The sequence below is a fragment of the Carlito syrichta genome, unplaced genomic scaffold (genome assembly GCF_000164805.1).
Source record: "Carlito syrichta isolate Samal-C Ts95f unplaced genomic scaffold, Tarsius_syrichta-2.0.1 Scaffold314793, whole genome shotgun sequence".
NCBI classification, from domain to species: Eukaryota; Metazoa; Chordata; class Mammalia; order Primates; family Tarsiidae; genus Carlito; species Carlito syrichta.
The window spans coordinates 84,179-93,813 of NW_007258889.1; the positions used below are offsets into that span (position 1 = coordinate 84,179).

Sequence of the window (9,635 nt, forward strand, 5' to 3'; positions counted from 1 at the left end):
AGACCTCATCTCTACAACAAATCAAAAATAGCTAGGTGTGGTAGCATGTGCCTGTAGTTCCAGCTACTTGGAAAGCTGAAGTGGAAGGATCACCGGAACCCAGCAGGTTGAGGCTGTGGTGGCCGGGAGCAGCCGCTGCACTCCAGTCTGGGTGACAGAGTGAGACTCCAACTCAAAAAGAAAAAAGAAAGAAAAAAAAGAAAATTAGTAAGCTGCCTCTCCCCACTAAGAGATAAGTAGTGTTCTTTAAAGCTGCACCTTGTTTTCTCCTTAAATTGTCTCGTTGCTGTTGGCCACTTATATAGGTAGTCAATATTTTGGCTGTGGCCTTTTAAAGCAAATATGGCAACATTCTTATAGCTTGAGTTTCTTTTTTTTTTTGGGTTGTAGTCTCATTCTGTCACCCAGGCTAGAGTGCAGTGGCATGCTCACGACCACCACAGCCTGGACGTGCTGGGCTCAGGCAATCCTTCCACCTCAGCCCTCCAAGTAGCTGGAATTACAGGCATGCACCACCATGCCTGGCTAATGTTTTTTGAATTTATTATAGAGATGAGGTCTCATCAAGTTGCCCAGGCTGGTCTCAAATCCGTGAGCTCAGGCAATCCTCTCACCTTGGCGTCCAAAAAAGTGCTGAGATTATAGGTGTGAAAAAACTGTGCCTGACCTAGTTTTTCTTGATGTTGATCTGAGATGCCTCCTACATTTTTGAAGCAGTAGCCTGTGCTAAATTTTGTTTTACAGTCTTATGCCTTTTCTACAGATATGTGTCCTAAAAATGCTAGCTATTATGGTAACCGAGCAGCCACACTGATGATGCTTGGACGGTTCCGGGAAGCCCTTGGAGATGCCCAGCAGTCAGTGCGACTGGATGACAGTTTCGTCCGGGTATGTATGTGATGAGGCTGTCTGGAGAAGGCTGAGTTGCTACATTTGAGTTTCTCCAACCCAGGATTTTTCAGTCTTGACACTACTGACCTTTGGGGCCAGATTATTTTTTGTTGTAGGGCCTGCACTATGCACTGTAGACTGAACTGTGCACTGTAGACTATTTAGCAGCATCTCTGACCTTTAATCACAGCAGCACCCCCTCTCTGCATTTGTAACTACCAAAAATGTCTCCTAAATTGCTGAATGTCTCCTGGAGGGTATCCTGCCCCACTGAGAACCACTGCTCTCGCTGTTTTCTTCCTGTGTTGGTTTTGCGTGGGTGTTGCTGCTGTTGCTTTCTCTGTGTGGCCAGTCATGCTCCTTCCCCCTCTTTGTGTTTCTTCTAGGGACATCTACGAGAGGGCAAGTGCCACCTCTCTCTAGGGAATGCCATGGCAGCCTGTCGTAGTTTCCAGAGAGCCCTAGAACTGGATCATAAAAATGCTCAGGCGCAGCAGGAGGTATGGGTCCGACCCTGTTTGTATCAAAAGAGGCAGTGTAGTATGTGTGGGAGCAGGAGTATTTACTCAGTTCAGTTTCCTCAAGGCCTTGTTAATTTTTGTGATTGTTGAATTTACAACTTCAAAACTTTCCCATATCTGATTTTCCGGTGTAGTTTAAGAATGCTAATGCGGTCATGGAATATGAGAAAATAGCAGAAACGGATTTTGAGAAGCGGGATTTTCGGAAGGTAAAGTAAACTGTGAGATCATCTCACCTGCCCTTTGTGATAAAATTTCGTGTGTGTGTGTGTGTGCATGCACACGTGTGCGCTTGATACTTAAGAGTAGTAGTGTGCTACACAAGGCCTAGCATAGTAAATTATCGCTTCAATTATCCTTTGGATTTTTTCTTTCCCTTTTCTTTCTTTGCTAAAGTACTTATTTTCTTAACGATTTTTGGCTTTATGATAAAAATCAGAATGAGTTTGTTACATGAGTTTGTTTCTGTTGCTGGTGTAAGGTAGTAGCCTAAAAGTACTGGTTACTAGAGGAACAGTCAATTGAAGATAAATACTGGGTTTGGGTAATCCACTTTTTTTTTTTTGAGTTGGAGTCTCACTCTGTCGCCCAGACTGGAGTGCAGCAGCCACTCCCGGCCACCGCAGCCTCGGCCTGCTGGGCTCCGGCGATCCTTCCACCTCAGCCTTCCAAGTAGCCGGAATTACAGGCATGCGCTACCACGCCCGGCTGATTTTTTGATTTATTGTAGAGATGAGGTCTCGCTGCCCAGGCGGGTCTCGAAACCGCAGGCTCAGGCAATCCACTCACCTCAGCCTCCCAAAGGCGCAGAATTCCAGGCTGAGCCACTGAACCCGGCTTGGTAATCCACTTTTATTTGAATAATGCGAGCGGACTTTAACTCCTGCTTTATGTGAACTGGGAACTGTAAATCAAAATTAGGGACCTGGGCATAGTGGTATGCACCTGTAGTCTCAGCCACTCAAGAGACCAAGGTGGGAGGATCGCTTGAGTTCAAGAGTTCTAGACTGTAGTATGCTGTGCTGATCAGGTGTCCACACTAAGTTCAGCATCATGTGGTGACATTCCGGGAGTGCTGTGACCACCAGGTTGCCTAAAGAGGGGTAAACCGGCCCAGGTCAGAAGTGGAGCAGGTCAGAACTCCCATACTGATCAGTAGTGGGATTGCAACTGAACAGCCACTGCCCTCCAACCTGAGCAACAAAGCAAGAGCCTGTCTCTAAAAAAAAATAAAATAGGCCGGGCTTGGTGGCTCAGCCTGTAATCCCAGCACTTTGGGAGGCCAAGGCAAGTGGATTACCTGAGCCCGTGGGTTCAAGACCCACCCGAGCAACTTGGCAAGACCTCTTCTCTACAATAAATCAAAAAAATTAGCCAGGCGTGGTAGCGCATGCCTGTCGTTCCAGCTACTTGGAAGGCTTGGAAGGCTGAGGCGGAAGGATCACCGGAGCCCAGTCGGTCAAGGCAGCAGTGGCCGGGAGTGTGCCACTGCATTCCAGTCTGAGCAACAGAGTGAGACTCCAACTCATAAATAAATAAGTAAATAAATAAATAAATAAATAAAATTGAGAGAAATCCTTTTTGTATTTTTGAATAGTCATGTAACATGTCACTACCACTTTAGATGTCAGACCGATAGTTGTTAAACATCTTTCAAAGAGGTTGACAAATCTGAAATATGGGAAAAGCATAAAAATTTTAGATATCTTTCTGGATTGTATAGTTGTTATGCCTGATCTCTACAATTCCTAACTCCCTTCTTGGATGGTATTTAGAAACATTTTTTATTAGAGTTTCAAAAGAGCTGGCAGATTGCCCTAAAAAGGTTAAAAACCACTGAGCCCAAGAGATTTTCAGGATCCCTTAAAAGAAGTTTGTGGCCTTCTCGGTGGCTTAGCCTGTAATCCCGCGCCTTTGGGAGACCAAGGTGAGTGGATTGCCTGAGCCCGCGGGTTCGAGACCCGCCTGGGCAGCAAGACTTCATCTCTACAATAAATCAAAAAAATCATCTGGGCGTGGTAGCGCATGCCTGTAATTCCGGCTACTCGGAAGGCTGAGGCGGAAGGATCGCCGGAGCCCAGCAGGTCGAGGCTGCGGTGGCCGGGAGCGGCCACTGCACTCCAGTCTGGGCGACAGAGTGAGACTCCAACTCAAAAAATAAAAAAGAAGTTTGTGAATCATTCAGGGAAGGACGCTTCGTATGTGGGGATTTTCTCCGTGCTTTCTGTAGCAGGTACTTAGTAAACATTCAGTAAAGGGGTATGTTAAGAATCATTCTTAGCTCACACACCATGAAGGTCTTTTATTTGTATGTATGTATGTATATGTATATATATGTATGTATAGTTAAACATATATATACGTGTGTGTGTGTGTGTATCTATATAGATAGATATCTGATTAGCTTCTGCAGAGTCCCAGCATTAGCTGGTTCACATCCCTCTTCTGTCCAGAGGTTTTAATAACCACAGTGTCTTTGTGATGTGATTCCTAAGTTTGTTTTGTTTGTTCTGTGTGTGTTTGCATAGCCATTCTGCCTGCTGTCACGTTTTCTGAGGTTTGCACAGGCAAAAGCTTTGTCTCAAAAGGCAGTCTTTTGGGTTTCTTTTCTCTCTTGCCTACTCTGGAGCCAGAATCCCGAGTTTGTGACAGAATCCTCTGTTTGTGACATCCCTGCCCCCCCACTGTAGCTCATGGTGATGTCACAAATGAAGAATTATGATCCTGGCAGAGGAAACAGATGAACTTGGAAGAAACAAAGATCTTCTTTGCCTGCAGCTGTCCCCGGTCATGGGAGGTGGGGGTGGGAAGTGAAGCTCCGAGCCTCAGCCGACACTCCCACCACGCACAGCGGCAGCTCTGCACAGACGGTCCTTGTGGAGGCACAGGGTGTGGCCGCTGACGTGTTGGCCGCCTTCTTTCTTCCCCTCCGTTCTTCTTCCATCTGGGGAGGAAATAAGGATCCTGACTCTACCCACATGCTACCTAGATGCTCATTCTGTTCTTAGAACTTCCAGGACAGTGACTGTGCCACTGAAGGAGGGGTGTCCCTGCACTGCCGTGTGACACTGCAGAAAGTCTTCTCGATAGAGCAGCTCGTGGCATTTACCTCCTTTCCCACATTTTTAAATTACAGTTTTTGAATAGGTGCTCTTCATGGTTCAAAGGCTAGAAAAACAAGGAAAAGATGTTCAGTGATGAGCATACCCTCAAACTGGTCCTTAGCCTGGTTCTCACACCCCTAAGGAAACCACTGTTCTTGGGCCATCTGTTTTCTCCTGGTTTTGTTACACATATGGAAAATACAGATCCTTGATTTTCCCTTTTTGGCACAGAAAGTCATATGCTATACACGGTTCTGGATCTTTTTTCACTGACTAGATCTTGGCGATCCTTCCATATCAGTGTGTGGAGAGCTTTTCATTCGTTAATGGAATACCATTATATGAGTGCCTACTCTAGCTAACCAGTCTCCTGTTGATGGAACTTGAGTTATTTCTGCTTGTGAGTTTTCAGACTTCATCTCTTCCTGATGCCCAGGGCCAGATTCTTACAGAGAACGAGTGTTCCTTAACTCCAGATTTCTTCTTTTGTTCACTTATTCTTGGGGCAAATATGATTCAGCAAGGATCTTCCAGGAATAGCAGCTAAACCAAAAATGAAAGCTCACAGAACAAACTTCTGCAAAGAGGAAAACGGGACCCCTGGAGATCCCTGTGAACCTGACCTCTGCCCAGTGTGTATGATACTTGCCTGGGGTTTGTATATCAGCATGTTGGGAACAGTAATCTCATGTAGTCTATTTAGTGCCGTTTAAAATGAGCCATTTTATTGGCATATTTCTCTCTTTTTTTTAGGTTGGAAAATATAGTTTATTTAGAAAGTAAATTAGAGAGAGAGAGGACCTTCACCTCCCCAAGGTAGGGGAGGGAGTCAAGGTTAGGAAATATGGCTGCCATAGTTTAAAGAGCCATGTGGACACACCAGAGTTTAACAAAGTAATGGCCTGTTGGCATATTTGTGTACCAGAAGGGTTCTCAGTGAGATGTGAAGCTCTCAGCACAGAGGAGGAGGAAGCGGAATCATTTCAGTAATATGGGGAACCCTGATTTCTGGACCAGGTTACTCTTGCTCTTCCTTGTGTTGCTTAACCAGCTTAAGCATGTGGATTATGCAGAGTGGCAAACAACAGTATTCGTGGGAAGAATGTGAGTGTTGGTCACTGTCACTAATTCACTGTGGAGGCGGCTTAGTAAAGTCACCACGGTTGTTGGCTCTGTATTCTTCGTGTCTGAAATCAAATCTAATTTCTGTCACTAGCTTTGGCAGGCTCAAGCCTTACTTCTTTATGTCTTGGTCTTCTCATCATAAAATAAAGGTGACAGTATTACCTGTTTCATAAAATGGTTGTGAGGACTGAATGTAAATGTTCACTGTCAGCTGGGCCCAGTGACTCACACTTGCAATCCCAGCAATTTGGGAGGTGGAGGTGAGAGGATTACCTGAACCCAGGGGTTTGAGACCAGCCTGGACAACTTGGCGAGACCTTATCTCTACAATAAGCCAAAAAATTAATTGGGCTTATTGACGTGCCCCTGTAGTTCCAGCTACTTGGAAGGCTGAGGCGGAAGGATCACCTGAGCCTAGCAGGCTGAGGCTGCGGTGACCGTGAGCGTGCCACTGCACTCCAGCCTGGGCAACAGAATGAGACTCTCACTCAAAAATCAAAAACAAACAAAAAAATTATTCACTGTCTTCACTTCCATCTGGAACCACTGCTGGCCTCCCATCAGTGCTTTAATGAAGCGGGTATGCTTTTATTTTATTTTTATTTTTATTTTTTTGAGTTGGCGTTTCACTTTATCACCCAGGCTGGAGTACAGTGGCACACTCACAGCCACCCCAGCATCGACTTGCTGGGTTCCTGCGATCCTTCCGTCTCAGCCTTCCAAGTAGCCAGAACTACAGGTGTGCACTACCATGCCTGCCTAATTTTTTTTTATTTATTGTAGAGACAAGGTCTCACCAAGTTCCCCAGTCTGGTCTGAAACCCGCGGGTTCAAGCAATCCACCCACCTCGGCCTCCCAAAGTGCTGGGATAACAGGCTGAGTCACTGAGTCCAGCCAGGTGTGTTTTTAAATGTGACACTACTTTCCTGCTAACTGTGGACCCGGGGAGCTTCTCTGAGCTTGGAACTCTGTTCCTGGGACCACACTGAAGTGAAGATATTTCTGGAATCCAGGATGGGAGCTTTATTTGCTCTTAACTCTGTTCCTGGGACCACACTGAAGTGAAGACATTTCTGGAATCCAGGATGGGAGCCTTATTTGCTCTTCTCTTCCCTATAGGTTGTTTTCTGCATGGATCGTGCCCTAGAATTTGCCCCTGCCTGCCATCGCTTCAAAATCCTCAAAGCAGAATGTTTAGCAATGCTGGGTCGTTATCCAGAAGCACAGTCTGTGGCCAGGTATGCAGTCAGGCCAGGTCAGCACTAAAATGCCAGATGCCTCTGAGCTCTTGCTGGCTGGCAGCTTTCCACCACAGGTGCTGCCGTGTGGTCCAGAGCGTAGGCCAGCTGGGTCTGATCAGACCTCCCTAGGGCGTAAAACCAGAGGTCAGATCAGATTTGGAAGCCCATAGGGTATGGAGGAGTATTTGAGTATAGCAGTTACTTGAGCTGCATGTGAAAGAACAGGCTGGGTGTGGTGGTTCACTCCTGTAATCGCAGCACTTTGGGAGGCTGAGGCAGAAGGAATACCTGGGCCAAGGAGGTTGAGGCTGCGGTAGCTGTGATAATGCCACTGCATTCCAGCCTGGGTGACAGAGACCTTGACTCAAAAAAAAAAAAGAATCGATTGTATTGTGTGAGTTTTTTGGGATTTTGTGTGTTTAATGTAGTCCTTGTCCTTCTATTCCATGGGTTGGCAAACCTTCTGCAAAGGGCCAGATAGTAAATATTTAAGCTTTTACAGGCCATAGGGTCTCTGTTTCAACTACTCAACTCTGCCATTGTGCTGCAAAAGCTGCTCTAGGTAATAGATGACGAATGGGTCTGGCTATGTATCAATAAAATTTTATTTACAAAAATCAGTGACCGAAAAGATTTGGCCCTGGGCTATAGTTAGCCAACCCCTGTTCTAGTCTGATAAGGATTGTGAGACACAGGAAGTAGATTAAAGATAAATATGGGCGGTTTATTTGGGGGAAGGTTTAGGAAGAGTTCCTTGGATACTTTCAATGCTAGACACAGGGTCAAAGAGAAAACTAGTCCAAATGGTAGTAGACTGCTGCTGAATGTGCCCCTTTCTGGCTGTTGCAGTGACATTTTACGAATGGATTCCACCAACGCAGATGCTCTGTATGTACGAGGTCTTTGCCTTTACTATGAAGATTGTATTGAGAAGGCAGTGCAGTTTTTTGTGCAGGCTCTCAGGATGGCTCCTGACCACGAGAAGGCCTGCATTGCTTGCAGAGTAAGTTCTGGGCGCCAGATCTATGTGGGAAGGAAAGCTCGCTTTTTTGGTCCTTTGAGATGGTTAGAGTGGGAGGTTTTAAAATCACAAGGAATGTGGTACCTTCTCTTCCTGCTTTGCAAGGATACTTGGTCCTCATTAGAAATGATCTCAGAACGACTTTCATGTACTTAAAGGTAAATGTGATTATATAGGGGCAAATCCTTTTAATATCTAAGTGGGCTTTTTTCTTTTTATTCCCCTCAGTGAAGAAAAGATAGTAATGCTTGCTGGGGGAGAATGGAGGCCAGTCCTGGGTAACACAGATCTCACTGGTGTGTGGGTCACTCTTGGTTTCCCATATCCGCTCTGTAGGAAGAACCAGTGGGCAGCAAACAGCCCAGGTGATGGGTGGGGCTGTGCGATGCCAAATTACTGGAGTTGAAGACTTGAGAAGAGTCTCTGGCCTCCCTGTATAGTGGCTAAGGCTTTCTAGACATAAACTGACCAGCCTCCCCTTGCTTTTTTCTGTAGAATGCCAAAGCACTCAAAGCAAAGAAAGAAGATGGGAATAAAGCATTTAAGGAAGGAAATTACAAGCTAGCCTATGAACTGTATACAGAAGCCCTGGGGATAGACCCCAACAACATAAAAACCAATGCTAAACTCTACTGCAATCGGGGTACTGTTAATTCCAAGGTAAGCACTTGTTCTGTGTCTGGAGCCTAGAGCTTTTTGTTTGTTTGTTTGAGTTGGAATCTTACTTTGTCATCAAGGCTGAAGTGCAGTGGCATGCTCATAGCCACCACAGCCTTGACCTGCTGGGCTCAGGTAATACTCTCGCCTTGGCCCCCAAAGTGCTGGGATTATAGGCGTGAGCCACCACGCCTGACTGGAGCCTAGAGATTTTTAAGGGACATCAAAGAGGTCTTGGGAAATCTGCGCAATGAGGGTAAGAGAGATGAAGAGGAAATCTGGTTTTTTGTTTTTTTTTTTTGAGTTGGAGTCTTACTGTTGCCCAGGCTGGAGGGCAGGGTCATGCTCACGGCCACCGCAGCCTCGACATGCTGGGCTCAGGCAATCCTTCCACCTCAGCCTTCCAAGTAGCTGGAACTACAGGTGTGCGCCACCATACCCAACTAATTTTTTGATTTATTGTAGAGATGAGGTCTTGCTAAGTTGCCCATGCTGGTCTCAAACCTCTGAACTCAGTCAGTCCTCTCACCTCCACCTCCCAAAGTGCTGGGATTACAGGCATGAGCCACCACGCCTGGCCAGGAAATGTGAATTTTTTTTTAAGGTGCGAAAGTAGGATTTATTGCGAAGACAGAAAAACTCCTTAACAGGAGGGGACCCCAGGGGTTTGCCCAATAATGTGTCTTTGATGAATCCCTCAGCATGTTAGGGTCTACATTCTGAAGGGCAAGCTTTTTTCACTTCTGGAATTTGGGGGCCTTGAGGGACACTCTGGAAGGATATTCTCACCTGTTCTTCAAGGTCCCTTTCTTCAGTAAGAGAATGACTGGGGGCTTTAGAGTCATTTTTTTTTTCTTTTTTGAGTTGGAGTCTCATCTGTCACCCAGTCTGGAAATGCAGTGGCATGCTTACAGACACTGTAGCCTCAACCTGCTGGGCTCAAGCAGTCCTTCCAGTTAAACCTTCCAAGTAGCTGAGACTACAAGCACACACCAGCACACCCAGCTAATTTTTTATTTTTTATTTTTTTTTGAGTTGGAGTCTCACTCTGTCACCCAGACTGGAGTGCAGTGG

The 9,635-nt window shown here is 45.9% G+C and overlaps 1 protein-coding gene across 3 annotated transcripts in view; it reads left to right on the top strand.

Annotated features, from left to right (window-relative positions):
* Positions 1–9,635, top strand: part of DNAJC7 (DnaJ heat shock protein family (Hsp40) member C7) — a 33,784-nt gene that overhangs the window by 15,469 nt on the left and 8,680 nt on the right. For all 3 annotated transcript variants that reach the window (XM_021719523.1, XM_008071918.2, XM_021719522.1), the window contains 6 exons: positions 764–888; positions 1,278–1,391; positions 1,547–1,621; positions 6,762–6,880; positions 7,733–7,886; positions 8,400–8,564. In XM_021719523.1, coding sequence (XP_021575198.1) covers positions 766–888; positions 1,278–1,391; positions 1,547–1,621; positions 6,762–6,880; positions 7,733–7,886; positions 8,400–8,564 — 750 coding nt within the window. In that variant the 5' untranslated portion in view covers positions 764–765. The remainder of the gene's footprint in view (positions 1–763; positions 889–1,277; positions 1,392–1,546; positions 1,622–6,761; positions 6,881–7,732; positions 7,887–8,399; positions 8,565–9,635) is intronic.